At 42.2% G+C, this 14110-nt stretch overlaps 2 protein-coding genes and 1 non-coding gene across 4 annotated transcripts; 1 reads left to right on the top strand and 2 right to left on the bottom strand.

Moving 5' to 3' along the window:
* The first annotated feature begins 63 nt into the window (after positions 1 to 63).
* LOC4326644 (ubiquitin-like modifier-activating enzyme atg7) lies at positions 64 to 6091 on the top strand. Of its 2 annotated transcripts, none has more exons than XM_015760295.3 (20): positions 64 to 309; positions 990 to 1186; positions 1276 to 1467; positions 1566 to 1620; positions 1705 to 1799; positions 1944 to 2130; positions 2242 to 2359; positions 2439 to 2580; positions 2693 to 2842; positions 2920 to 3108; positions 3324 to 3509; positions 3602 to 3717; positions 3860 to 4007; positions 4084 to 4329; positions 4421 to 4570; positions 4657 to 4845; positions 4918 to 5100; positions 5198 to 5313; positions 5437 to 5584; positions 5689 to 6091. In XM_015760295.3, the coding sequence occupies exons 1-20, from the start codon at positions 159 to 161 to the stop codon at positions 5854 to 5856; spliced, it is 3126 nt and encodes a 1041-aa protein (XP_015615781.1). In that variant the 5' UTR covers positions 64 to 158; the 3' UTR covers positions 5857 to 6091. The 2 variants fall into 2 exon arrangements, with proteins under 2 accessions (XP_015615781.1, XP_015615773.1); XM_015760287.3 differs by having other exon boundaries at positions 2239 to 2359.
* Positions 6092 to 6828: 737 nt separating this feature from the next.
* On the bottom strand, positions 6829 to 10767 carry LOC4326643 (uncharacterized protein At1g03900). The gene is made up of 8 exons (XM_015760305.3): positions 10515 to 10767; positions 10289 to 10320; positions 9872 to 9972; positions 9721 to 9793; positions 9545 to 9576; positions 9271 to 9361; positions 8716 to 8827; positions 6829 to 7383 (listed from the first exon to the last, which is right to left on the bottom strand). Exons 1-8 carry the CDS (start codon positions 10608 to 10610, stop codon positions 6988 to 6990), a joined length of 933 nt encoding a protein of 310 aa, XP_015615791.1. The 5' UTR covers positions 10611 to 10767; the 3' UTR covers positions 6829 to 6987.
* A 2324-nt stretch (positions 10768 to 13091) lies between these two features.
* Positions 13092 to 13162, bottom strand: TRNAG-GCC (transfer RNA glycine (anticodon GCC)). The gene has a single exon. It is a non-coding gene; the product is annotated as a tRNA-Gly (tRNA).
* Between the last annotated feature and the right edge of the window lie 948 nt (positions 13163 to 14110).

Here is a 14110-nt window from a genome sequence, read left to right as displayed (position 1 = left end):
GAACTCTTCCACGAAACGAAACCTCCAAAGTTTTTATACACACGCCAAAGCAACCATCCGATTACAGTTTACAGATTTTAATTTCGAAGGAGAGAGAAAAAAAAAAGAAGGGAGAGCTCGCAGTCGCAGCGCCGGCGGAGGGAGAAGACACGGCGGCGATGGCGGCGCGGGCGGAGGCGGCGGCGGCGGCGCCGCGGCCGCTGCAGGCGGCGGCGATCGGCGTCTGCGCGGAGACGGGCTTCTGGGACGCGCTCCGCCGCCTCAAGCTGGACGTCCTCGGCACCGACGACTCCCCCATCCCCATCACCGGTGCGAACCCCTCCTCCTCCTCCCCTACCTTTGCTTTTGTTGTTCTTAGTTCCGATGTTTTCTTCCCCCCGAAAACCTGCCGTCTCGAGCGGGGAACGGGAAGCGTGCGTATCCCCGCGTCTCCCAGGCTTCCCCCATGGAATTCGGACGCGGTGGTGGTTCGTCGGAGCGATTGTTAAGAGCCGTATTGTTTGCTTATGGGTGGCGATGCCGAGTGTGGATGCTTGTAGATTAGGGGTTTCGCTCGCCTGAGTTGGTGGTTTGTGAGCGGAATATTGTTTAGGGAGAGGTTGCGGCGATACGAGGTTTTCCTGAATGCCACATTGAGTTGGTCTCCGTGCGGGAGTTCATGATTTTGTCGTCGTAATGGGTGTATAGTAATTTGGATTTTAGAACTTCTTCTGTTGTTTAATGATCAATTTCTAGCCCGAAGCCCTACTGTTTGTTGTCATTACTGATTGCTCTTTCTGCAATATTGCTGTTAGCACCCAAACAGTGATGTATTTCAGATTGTCTGTTGAGAATCCTAAGAGAAGTACTAGCAATTAGCAAATATAATTCAAATTTTGCTAGGTCATTTTGGTTTTTTAGTTTGGTCGTCCATGTGTTGCCGTGTGAATGGTTTTTTCATGGTTTGATTTCTCAATCAACTGAACAAGTTTGCTGAACTTTATTGCTAGGTTATTATACTCCACGCCAATATGAGAAAATTGCAAGCCTCTTTAGGATATGCCCAGAATCGATACTGCCACCTTCTGCCAATTCCTTTGGCGATAGGAACAATTGTCCAGTCCCAGGGACCCTACTAAACACTAATAACATGAGAGGATTCCAAAACTTGGACAGAGCACTTCTACTGAAAGCTGAAGCAAAGAAGGTACATGCTTGACATGGAATTTTGCTAGCATTACCACTAACACTACTAGTTTCTTAAAAAAAAATTAAAGCATGTAATATGTGTTGCAGATCTTGCATGATATTAAATCTGGCAAAGTAGAAGAGAATCCTGCTTTGCTACTAAGGTTCCTTGTGATATCATTTGCTGATCTGAAGAATTGGAAAGTATATTACAATGTCGCATTCCCCTCGTTGATTTTTGACTCCAAGATAACTTTGCTCAGCTTGAAACTTGCCTCACAAGTGCTTAAGCAAGAAGAGGTCATGTTCCTTTGAACCTTATAGAATTACAGTTGACAAAAGATTTTTCTTGTTTTACCATTTCCTTGTTGGCACTAAAGATTGTTCTATTTCTGCAGGCAACATCCTTGTCTAATGCATTTACTGAGTGGCGTAAATCAAGTGAAACAACAGGTTTGAGATGAATACCTAATTGGGATTGTTTTACTTGGTTATGTCACTTGATGCCTAAACTGTATTATATTGAAATTTCTGCAGTTGTTCCATTCTTTCTGATCAATATATCCCCAGATTCATCTGCTACTATAAGACAGCTGAAGGATTGGAAAGCTTGCCAGGGCAATGGCCAGAAGGTCTGTTTTGTGCAATACATTTTGTCATTTCATGTTTTTTACCAGATGAGTTCTGACAAGTGATTTAGAAGACTCCTTATTTACCTATCATTCTTCATGCATACCTTTAATTTCATGTGCTAATGGTTGAATTTGCTGATGCAGTTGCTATTCGGATTTTATGATCATGGTAATCGAGGTTTTCCTGGATGGGCTCTTAGAAATTATATTGCATTCGTGAGCCTGCGTTGGAAGATTGAGAAAGTTCATTTTTTCTGCTACCGAGAAAAACGAGGACGTCCTGACATACAGCAGTCCCTTGTCGGCGAAGCATCATTTCCGGCACCTCATGGTAATTTCGTACATCTGAGAAAAAAAAATAGGGGGAGGGGGGATCCTATCAAAATAACTAGTAATTTTGGAAGCTTTTAAAGCTGACACTGGTTATGCTTTGTAATAGCAGGCTGGGATGAACCTGATTATGTGCCTGAAGCAATTGGATGGGAAGGAGAAACGGCCGGGAAGGAATCGAAAGAGATGAAACCGAAAGAAATTGATCTTTCTTCAATTAATCCAGCAAGGTAGATTAACATTTTTTTCTGGGATTTGGAAATAATCAGTAATTGATTGAATTACCTTTGATTGCTTTAATAAGCACAGTCAAGATGAAGAAAAACAGCTGATGCACTTGAAGCTTATGGGATGGCGCCACTTCCCTGTGAATCTTGACAAGTTAGCTGGGGTCCGTTGTCTTTTGTTGGGTGCTGGAACTCTTGGATGTGAAGTCGCACGCCTACTTATGGTTAATGCTTTTAGCTGACACAAGATTTATGTTCCATTTTTATGGTTAATCATAACAGGGCATTTAAATGTGCGTATCTTTTCTGCTGTTAATTTATGGGTTTTTTTTTCAGACCTGGGGTGTTCGGAAACTAACAGTGGTTGATGATGGTTGCGTTTCCATGTCTGATCTAGTCAAACAATCCCTCTACACGGATAAGGATTGTGGTGTCCCAAGAGTGACTGCAATAGTCCCACATCTAAAAGAAAGATGTTCTGCGGTGGTGAGTCTTTGCAGCCTTATCTTAAAATCTATGTTGTTTACATATTTCTCTCATCGGTAACAATTGCTATCATGCAGGAAGTTGAAGGCATCCAAATGGGAATACCAAAGCTTGAGTATAATATTTCTGCCAGCAAAATATCAAGTATTACTGATGATTGCAAGCGTCTCCAAACATTAGTTGATTCCAATGATGTGGTCTTCTTGTTGAATGAAACATGGGAGGGAATGTGGCTTCCAACTCTTTTATGTGCAGACAAAAACAAGGTAAATCGTAGACAACCACTCTGTAATTAAGGACCTTTTGAGTAGTTCTCATAAGAGAGAAGTGAATATCATGCACTTTTAGGAGATCAGGCTTGAGTGGCAAATCTGTCAATAGATTGACCATGCAACTCAGTTTAGTATTCTTCGCCTTCCATTTTTCATCACATAGAGTGCCCTTGGGAGTTGGAACTAATAATGAGTTGGCTCCGCTGCAGATTGCCATTACTGTGTTGTTAGGATATGACAATTACCTTGTCATGCGACATGGTGCTGGTCCAGGAACAAAAAGTGGAGGTATGGATGAAGGGATTGCTCAGATAGAGAATTTGTCCACACAAGACGCTCTCGGTCGGCAAAGATTGGGCTGCTGTTTCTGCAGTGATACTACTTCCCTTGTTAATGTATAACTGTGGAAAATTACTTTATTTGTGTTTTATCGCGTGATTTTGCATTTATGACATAATTTTGGTATGCTTAATCTTATTCTTTGCAGTCAGATCATAATGGAGCACTGGATCAGCAGTCGGCAGTAATATTACCTGGGCTGACCTCAGTTGCATCTGGCAAAGCAGTGGAGCTCTTTGCTAGGATGTTACATCATCCAGATGAGTAAGTATACCTACATGAAAGATAGGTGTAAAGTGCAACATACATTTGTATAGCATTGTCTGTGATAGTTGAATAGTTGGTTGACCTAGTACATGAGAACATAAAAACAAGATGATGCCTTATAGAATTTTACTTCTTGTAGAATTCATGCTCCAGGAGATATTGCTGGTACAGACACTGAGCATCAGCTTGGTCTATTGCCACATCAGATGCAAGGATCGCTCTCAAAGTGTGTCTTGTCAACTGTGCTGTGCAATTCCTCAAGCAACTGTATTGCATGTTCCAATGCTGTACGTAAAGTAGAACATATGCAGGACTAAATTCTCATAATTCTATTTATTCTAATGTTTCTGCATGCTATTACAGGTTTTATCAGAATATAGAAGAAGAGGATTTGATTTTGTAACGCAGGCCATCACCTGTCCAACATATTTGAAAGACCTTACAGGCATATCTGATTTGAAAAAACCATTTGCTTCTAAAATTTCAGCCAGCATTCCTGTTTCTAAAACTTCGGCCAGCATTCCTGTAAACCTAGAGAAGCTGTCCAGTGCCCGATGTCTACTTTTAGGTGCTGGAACACTTGGATGTGATGTTGCTCGTATTCTTATGGTTAGTCTTTGTCCAGTTCTACTTTTATGTTGAACTACGAACAGACTTAACAAAACATTTCTTTGACTATGGTGGAAACAAAACTTTTCAGGACTGTGGTGTGCGGAAACTAACAGTAGTTGACAGTGGTCGAGTTGTTGTGTCGAATTTGGCAAGACAGTCACTCTACACATCTGATGATCGTGACAGCCCAAAAGCATCAGCAATACTAGGGCGTTTGAAAGAGAGATGTCCTTCAGTGGTAAATTTCAATTCTGTTCCTTCAAAGCAATCTTCATTTTCTCACATTCTTGCTCCCTTTCATGTCTGAGCATATTTCCCTTGTAGGATGCAAAAGGAATTAAAATGGAAATACCAATGCCAGGCCATCCTGTATCACCTAATGAAGCAGTCAGTGTGCTTGAAGATTGCAAACGCCTCCAGGAGTTGGTATCTTCTCATGATGCTGTCTTCTTGCTGACCGACACAAGGGAAAGTAGGTGGCTTCCAACACTTCTCTGCGCAAATGAAAACAAGGTAATTCTTGTGTGTATTCTTCACTAATGTAGACTTGTGAAGTGTTACATGATAATATCCCTCGCACCGCAGATTGCTATTACTGCAGCATTAGGATATGACAGTTACCTTGTCATGCGACATGGGGCTGGTCCAGGCACGAATTGTGGAAGTCCAGATGTGGTTGCTGCTGCTGATACACTGTCTGCAGAAGATGTTCTTGGTCGTCAGAGACTAGGATGTTATTTCTGCAATGACGTCGTTGCTCCTGTTGATGTAATGTTGCCTAAACTTTGGAAATTATACTCTTTTTACTTAACATGCTACATTCTGCAACTGTCACATCATTTTCCTTAACCATCTTGTGATGTAGTCCGTGTCCAACCGAACACTGGATCAACAATGTACAGTAACACGGCCTGGATTGTCCTCCATTACATCTGGCTGTGCGGCAGACCTCTTCACAAGAATGTTACATCATCCAGATGGGTAAGTGACTGGATACCTGAACATAATATGAACTTGCGCGATATCATTTCCAGGGAAAATGTTGGCGGCATTTGGTGATTGAAAAACCAACTGCATTTAATTGATCTTTACTACATTCTGCAGGATCCATGCTCCAGGAGAGATTGCTGGCACAAGCAGTGAGGGTCCACTTGGTCTATTGCCGCATCAGATACGAGGATCACTCTCGCAGTACAACTTACTAACCCTATTGGGCTATTCCTCGAGCAATTGTACCGCATGTTCCAATGCAGTAAGTAAACATTTATGATTGCATGATTTGGAACAGTTTCTTTAGAACTTCTTTCTTGTATTGTATTGCTTCTTCCTCATGTGATTTGGTGCAAAATATTGCAGGTGTTGTCTGAATACCATAGGAGAGGGATGGATTTTGTGATGCAGGTGATCAACGAACCAACCTATCTGGAAGACCTCACCGGCCTTACTGACTTGATGAAATCAGCGGCCTATTCTCAGGTCGAGTGGATTGATGAAGTTGACGATGACGACGAGATGGATATATGACGTGTTGCATGTTTTTTTTTTCATGATGTTAACACGTGTAAATACAATTCATACGCATACTTAGTCCATCAGACGATGAGAATGGCGTTCTTGAATCTCGAATAGCCTCTTCTTAACCAACTAGCAAATCACAGTGTAAACATTACCAATCTCTGGTGCAACAAACAATTGTAACCTAGGGGAAAAAAATGTACACTTTGCTAATATTCAATGCTAATGTTGTTCCCATTCTCAATTCCAAAAGAGAACGTTGTCCCCGTGTTAAATCGCATCGTTTTCTATGTTTCTACGCTTGCTGGAGCTGCACCGTCGACGGCTGCATGCGCCTCGTTGTGCCGCAAGTACTCGGCGAGGCAGAACCCGAATAACGCAGAAACTCCCGCGACGTCGGCGCCCATGACCAGCACCCCGGCGACGGGGGCGACGGCGACGGCGAGCAGCGCGGCCAGGAAGCCGGCGCCGAAGACGAGCGGGAACGCGAACACGAGCGCCTCCACGGGCACGGCGGCGCCGGCGCCGGCCGCGAGGTTCTGCGTGACGTGGTACGCCCAGAGGTAGAGCAGGAGGCAGAGCACGGCGGCCAGCTCCGACGCGAGCCACAGCGGCGAGCCGCCGTAGCTCAGCAGCATGAGCGCCATCGTCGCCGCCAGGAGCAGCGACAGCGAGCACACGAAGGCGTGCGCGTTCGCGTGCGTCCTCTGCTTCTTCCTCTCTTCCGCCTCCTCCTTGCTCCGGTCGCCGTAGGCGATGCCATCGCCGTCGCCGGCCAGCTGCTGCTTCTCCTTCTCCTCCATCTCCTATACAGGTTGGCTTGGCTCGAGTTGTGCCCGTGCACGAGCTCCTTTTATTGCTCCGAGTCCGGAGCTGAGCTCGAGTCGGATTGCATCCCGACTTACTCTACGGATTCGGTGGCAAAAATAACTTTGAAGCTTTCAGCAGAAGAACTGGACAGCAACAGCAAAAGAGGAGGTATATTGTGTATCCATCTGTTCTTTTATAGATTATAACAAGATAGTTACTAGCTCTCTGTACTGTACAGCAACTCATGTGCCGGCAGAAGTCACAACTGATGGAACATGGAAAATCAAAGGAGCAATTTGAGTAACATGTGGTATGTACAAGATACATGATTCACCCAGCTGCCTGAAAGTCTCCGAAGTCGTCGTCCACGCTCTCTTGAGGGGCCTTCTCTGCTGCAGTTGGTTGCTCCTGAGGAGCAGCTTCTGCTTTCGGTGGTGGGGAAGAAGCGACGTTATCCGCGGCTGGTTGTTCATGAGAAGAAGGAAATTCTGCTTTGAAAGGAGTGGTATCAGCTCCAGTATCAGCAGCTGGTTGGTCTTGGGAAGGAAACTCCGCTTTGAACGGAGAAGCCGCGATGCCAGAATCTGTAGGAGAGACCGGTGATGGCGGAGGTGGAGGGAGCTTGAGGGAAACTGGGGCCTCCTTGGAGTTGGCTTTTTCGTTAAATGAGAGCTTGTTGAGGCCTTGCTCAAAAAATGCAGATTTTATCTTTGCGCCGGACTCTTTCTGCACAGAACAAAAGCAAACCCAAACATTAAGGAGATGTTGCACAAGAAGCATATAACTACAAAAATCAGAAGAGACGTCAAGAGGTTATTTCTCAAATGATGTGCCAAATCTGGCGTAGGGGCAGTGCAAATATCCTTCAATTAAGTTCAATAAGGCTAAGATGGATCCCTACGTAAGAGCAGCTCAAACTGATATATCTACAAATATGCAGTTTTATTTAACACATTACATGGAAAATAGTCTAGAGAGCAAAATAATCTAATATGAATATTACTGAGAAATAGTAGGATCCTGTAAACCATTATACGGTTAGCTTCATTTCAACAAGACAAGAAACTTATTAAAACAAGTTTGTTTGAATACAAAAGTACTTAAGACACGTTCATCACACATGCCGTATAAGGGTTGATATCTTCGAGCCATGAATAGGCATTGTCATATGCATGGTAAACCTGGTTGTCATGATATATTTTTTTTACAACTGATAATTCTGAGAATTGGCACAGATAATATTTTCATCTTAATAAATTTCACGGTTTGACAATTTATGCGTGTCAATGCTTGGAGTGGACACAAAAATTAACTTCATAATAATTATGTTTGTGAAACCAAATGTTGAACTACTTCCTACTCAATATATAAGGCATCTTATGAGTGAATACACAGATTAAGAATTTAAAATGGTAATACAATCAAGATAATAAGAACAGACAACTATCGTTCTTAAATACCTAGGGAATTGGAGAAAGAATAAGGCCAAACATCAGAAAATCCCAGCCAGAAAAAACTGGACCTGGTACCTGGGCCAGGCTGTTCTGGCCAATGGGACCGTTAAAATAGCTGACAAGGGAAAATCCCGGTTCAACCGCCGGTTTCTTAGCCCACCAGACCAACCTAGGCAGGTAACGAGCCATTCAAAATTTGCAAAAGTAGTTAGTGACAACTGGAATTCAAACTCAAAAGATGTTGCTAATTGCTTGCATGGGCAAACCAACTCGGCTAACACCACTTGCTTGTTTCTACTAGCTGTTAACACGCCTACAATAGCACAAGAAGTAGTACGCTCATGTGGTCTGAGACCCGTTGACCAAGCGATTCAACCTCTTACTTACTGATCCAAGTCCTCGGACAAGTCAATGTCTGGTCTGGATCTAATAACATTGTGTGTAATTACTTTAGCAACCAAGCAGCTCTAGTGGCTTTAGGTAGGATGCTAATACTCTAGTACTGAGCTAATAAAACAACAATTACATCATGAAGGCCTACAGAAACAATTTCACATCACCAATCTCTAGTTTGACCACCAAAATATGACACATGAAAACTTACATTTTTTAGCTGCAAAACCAAAGTTTCCCCTTCTTTGAGGCTGTAATCCACTGATGATGATTTCTCATAGTGTTGTACCATCTCTTCAGCAGTCTTTTTCTTGTTTAGATATCTTTGATGATGTAAGAAATAACAAATCATACCGGAAAATGGTCCGTTATAAAAAGAACTTATTGGATAAAAATATTACCATACACAACTACAACTGCAAAAAGGAAATACAAATTGAATTCATTGTGACCAAAAACAGAAACATTTCATCTGACCGACCAAAAGAAACATAATTGGCAAGCAAAAAAGTACATCCTATGAATTGATTGTATGGGTAGAGGATTTTTTTGGGTTCATTTAGACCTTTTTAATAATAAAATGGTTGAACATTCAAAATAATAATCTCACACGTACGCGTGTTAACAGGAAATCAATGTCATGTTAGACCATTTTAATGATACTGCAATTGAATCAAATTCACATACAGAGTCCCCAGCCATTGAGTGATTACATGGGAGAACATTCGAATACATATCATGCTTCAAGTAATGAACACAAGGATACTTCATATGGTCGTGCAGAGCAGCTTGGAAATCATATGCTTGAGGTCTTTCACGGAAGCCTAAACCAATAAAGGCATGGCGCTGACGTCCATCTGAAAATATGTGGTAAGATTTTTTTAATAACTTAATATATTTCTACGTATGGATCAATGCGATAACTGATAAGCCACTTCAAACACTATGCTTACCACCTCAACACTATGATCACCAACTCAATGGAAAAAACATTAAGACACAAGAAAGTCATAAAAATCATGAGAAGATCAGCTTATCACCTATATTCTCTTCAACACGGAGTACAAAATATCTGCAAAAACAATGTTGGAGTAGCAACAATCATTTCAGGTTATCTTTATACAGTCTCTACATAGTAACTTATGCAGAATAGAAACACTAAGGACAAAAGTCACCACAGGATTAAACCACCATGTGGCAGGGAAAAAATGCAGACCTGCTGCTATCAATAACAGGTTCCACCGGATGTGGTTCGTCTTCTCTGAGGAATGCCCTAGCGTACAGCTCCCCTAAAAATGTGTCCGAGGAATCAACATTGGTGATCACACAAGCACTGACCAACGGCACTACCGTGATTTTTTTTGTACCTGTGTTCTTATCTTCCAGTTTGATGATGCACTCTTCTCCTTTGCTGACAACCTTGAGAGTCCCTTCCCAAGCCCACTTGTTGACGTTCCATTCATCAGCCCTGGTTGATACCCACGGTTTAAAAAATGTGACTCAGGCTCTCGGCTCATAAGGTCATACCAAAATCAGAACAGAACAAGTACAACAATGGAGTGAGCTAATCCAAGATTGCCGCATTCGATAGGGCCAATGGAACGAGAGTTCTCGAAACAGGACGACCTATAGCTAATTCAGATTGTTATCTTTGATCTGTCTAGCCCCTCACACAGTCAAACCTTCAAACTACATAGCCTTGCTCCCGCGGACAAATTGAAATGTGAATCCTACTAAGCCCATTTCTATCGGGATTTTTTTGATGAACCAAGACTAGTATATACCTGTAGGAGGCGGCTGTCTTCCTGGGAGGTATCTGCGTAAAGAGAGAGAGGATTAAAAAAAAAACATTAGCACGTTCACGCACACATAGTGCTCGACGAATTGCGCGCCCCCAAGAGAACACAAGCACGGGGGCACGAAGCGGGTCACTGACTACACACACCCTAAACAGTCAAACAAACCGGAGGAAGAACAAGGCGGCGAGGGGGGGGGGCGCACGGGGCGTACCAGGTAGACGTAGCACTCAGCGACCTGGAACAGCACGAGCTCCACCGCCTCCTCGGCCTCCGCCTTCGCCTGCGACTGCTCGCCGGTGCTCGACATGGAACCGGCGCCGGATCTTACCGAGGAGGGGAGCGGCCGGGGAAAGGAGGGGAGGGGGGAAGGCTGGCCGGATCCGGCGGCGGTGGGCGTCCCCGAATGCGGCGACGCGGAGGCGCGTGAGAGAGGAATGGATTTCTTCTTGGGGGGGAGAGAGACTGAGAGAGAGAGAGAGAGAGAGAGAGAGAGAGCGGTGGGAGAGGAGGAAGGTGGGGAAGGGAAGTGCCGAAGAGGGGAGAGGTTTGCGTCGGGTTCGGGGTCGGCCACGCCTGTTTGGTCTTGGGTTTAGGTGCGGTGTTGCGGTCGTGTTCGGCTGACCCGATCGATCGGTGTTGCTTCCGGTTTGGGTTTCATTCCACGTATCCGGTCGGTGTGGCGATCAGGGTCACGGTATATACCCTTTGCTTAGATTCGGCTCAATTTGAAAGATTAGAGATGTCCGGCTCCATTGGCTTATTCCGAGAATAAACCATACAATATATCTACAAATAAAAAATAATTTGTGAATAAAATTTATATATATATATATATGCTCTTGACGATCTAAAAGCAACGACTGAAAAATAAACTATGATAAAAAAAACCCTTATAATCAACTCTAAATTTAAGGTTGAAAAAACAAATTTTGTCTTATAAGCATAAGCGAAAATATGATCGCATTGCCCATGACTTGTTTAGAATGTGAGATTTTATAGCGGTACAACTCTTCAGTTTATAGCGGGTTAATACCGCACGATAATAAGAAATTACTCTTTTATAATACTGTAAATGATCGTTTTCCATTTGTCGTAAAGTTTATTGACACCTAAAATGCTATCAAGTTGGTTCGCACCGAGCTCGATCATCACATACCATCAATCTGGTGCTCAATCCTGATAACTATAGTGCAAGCTTTGACCGCTTCACTCAAGCTCCACACTCACACACATGAGTTCTGTCGGTCCGCACTCACCACTCGAGCTCTATGGTCATGTGGCCGGTCTTTAGATCTGCTAATCGATTTCCCCTAAGCCCTATTATTGTGCTCAAGCTTCATGGCTTTGTGCGCGAGCATCACTGCCTAGCCCTAGACTTGAGTTCTGCAATCCAACATAAGCTTTGAAACTACGTCTGTATGCTTTGTTGGTCTCACATCTTATGTCCGGTAGCCCCATCCCCAAGTTTTGCCAACCTTGAAAATGGGCTCTACTACACGCTGAGAGATTGGTGAGCAATTGGCGGGAGAACGAGGAAGAAAGATATATCCGTCCTTAGTTGTATAAGTGTTACTTGTGACAAAAAGAAGTGGACATCTTCTCTATTTTTTTTTACATTTTAGAGTCAATAAACTTTTAGATAAACAGAGATGATCCTCAACTATATTATGGCATAAAATCAATTTTCTCCTTACAGCTTATTAACTGTAAAGATTATAAAATTTAAAACATTATTGTTAGTTCATTATTAGAAAAGAAAAGGACTGAACTACCCCCTAACTATAGGGACCACACGATTTACCCCACAAAACCACAAAACCAGACACCCCCAAATTTTCATACCGGACAGATGACATCCCCCAACCTGATTTGATCTAGAGCGGTTTTGGTCCTACTCCTACGTGATGCGCATGTGGCAATCTCGTCAGCATAAAAAGTTTAAAGAACGATGAGCCAGTTAGAGGGTAATTAGGACTTTTTCTTATTAAAAAAATGAAAAGAACATTATTAGTAACAAAAAGAGAGTCGAGATTTATCAGTGTCAGCGACGATACGAGTCCTAAAATCAGGTAAAACGTCAGAGCGCATAAACTTTGCAACCTTAAAATATAGCCAAATGTTGTGTGCACAGTGCACCGTTGTACTACTTTCTTGGTGCTTGAGATTTAATCTATATATAGTAGTCAAATCTACTACAAATATGCTTTTGGAATGCTTTCCTCGCACCTTCAGGAGCAACTACTCTTGGTTTCTTCAAAACCGTTGCAGTCATGGATCTAGCTTGCTATCTTGTTGGGAAGAGAAAGATTTGATTGCCTTTTATAGTTTCATAGTTAGTCCTAGACGAATTTCAAGAGCTTATGTTAATTTGACCATATTCAAGAGGGTCTTTTGCAAAAGTGCTTGCACTCGCAGTTAACTCCCCTCTAGGGATAAACTTCATATGTGTCTAATTATCTATCAATATGTATCTAATTATCTATCAATAAAAATGCATGGGTTTTTTGTAAAAAGAAAGTTTACTAACCCAATCATGGATGAAGTTTCTGGTAATGTCCACCCGGCTACCAGTCCTATATCAAAGGTCACGCAAAAGCAACCATGGAAACATACACGGGGAACTTGTAAAGCGTACACAAGACCATCAAGAAGTGTAAAACTCAACCTGTGGATTATCCGAATTAATATGTCAATTGTCCGAGGTGACAAAGGGACAAAAGCACAAAGCATTGTTCTTGAACCAAGAACAGTGCAAAAGTAAAACTCAAAATCTCAAAAACTAAGATTTTGCACCAGCCGGGAATCGAACCCGGGTCTGTACCGTGGCAGGGTACTATTCTACCACTAGACCACTGGTGCCTCTTGTTGTAAATTTAGAAAACAAAGTTATATAATCAGGATAGTAAACGAGATTCAGAAACGCTGTGGTCTTGCTGTTGTAGTTCCACACAGGCTACTTGGGTCTATTCAGTCAGCAAGGTAAATCATGGGGAGAATATCATCGACATGTTTGATCTGAAAACTACTTGAGCATATGTTCCTTATTGTTTTAAGAAATTTTGTTAAGGAGTACGATGGAACAGGCAAATACTAAGTTTCAGTAACTGTATCCTTGGTTTCATTAATATAGTTGCTGCTCACCTTGGTCGTGATAGTGTTTAGGTGCAAGTAGAAAATTGAACCACCGTTTTCTTGAAACGTCTTCTTTTTTTTTAATGTAAGTCGACCTGTAAATCCCAACCTAACATCCTGGTTCCCTAGTTAACAATTGCCACAATTCTCACTTTTTTAAAGAATAGTCACAATTCTCACTTCCAATGCTTAATCTTTCAATCCCAAACAAAGTTTCTTTACTGCAAAGTAGAAGAGTTGAAAATTTTCAATTAATATCTACCCTATTTTCATAACGTCTCGTATCTTATCGATATTTTGCCTAGGATTTACAACACCCCATAGTTGGTGGCCATCTTTCTAAGTTCTATGCACGTGATTAAATTTATACTTTAAAACATACTACGTTCTAGAGTCTTCAGAAAAGACAAGTAAAACAACCATAGAAAAACTCCACTACTTCCATGTATGACAAACCACAATAAAATATAATACTATTTATTTTACTAACATTAATATCAATGTACTATTAGGGACGAAGCTATGAATGCGAGCATCCAAGTTTGAACTACGGTGCATATACGAGAAAATAGATAAACTAAAACTTAAAAAAAATTATACCGATTTTCTGGAGTTCTCATCTTCTCGTATGTTCCACCCAGTCACTAAAAAAAATTTGAGCCTTTTTCAATATGA

This window comes from Oryza sativa, chromosome 1 (assembly GCF_034140825.1).
Source record: "Oryza sativa Japonica Group chromosome 1, ASM3414082v1".
In the NCBI taxonomy this organism is placed as follows: domain Eukaryota; kingdom Viridiplantae; phylum Streptophyta; class Magnoliopsida; order Poales; family Poaceae; genus Oryza; species Oryza sativa.
The sequence above is the reverse complement of the archived record's forward strand: the minus strand, read 5'-3'. Positions and strand labels throughout refer to the sequence as shown.

What these genes read in the sequence shown, in the direction of transcription:
- LOC4326644 (XM_015760287.3), top strand. Translation starts at nt 159, where the DNA reads ATGGCGGCGCGGGCGGAGGCGGCGGCGGCGGCGCCGCGGCCGCTGCAG. An exon ending in TGAAAGCTGAAGCAAAGAAG is followed by an intron (nt 1,187 to 1,275) that starts GTACATGCTTGA and finishes TATGTGTTGCAG; the next exon opens with ATCTTGCATGATATTAAATC. An exon ending in ACGTCGTTGCTCCTGTTGAT is followed by an intron (nt 5,101 to 5,197) that starts GTAATGTTGCCT and finishes CTTGTGATGTAG; the next exon opens with TCCGTGTCCAACCGAACACT.
- LOC4326643 (XM_015760305.3), bottom strand. Translation starts at nt 10,610, where the DNA reads ATGTCGAGCACCGGCGAGCAGTCGCAGGCGAAGGCGGAGGCCGAGGAG. An exon ending in CCGTGTTGAAGAGAATATAG is followed by an intron (nt 9,362 to 9,544) that starts GTGATAAGCTGA and finishes ACATATTTTCAG; the next exon opens with ATGGACGTCAGCGCCATGCC. An exon ending in TGGTTTTGCAGCTAAAAAAT is followed by an intron (nt 7,384 to 8,715) that starts GTAAGTTTTCAT and finishes TGTTCTGTGCAG; the next exon opens with AAAGAGTCCGGCGCAAAGAT.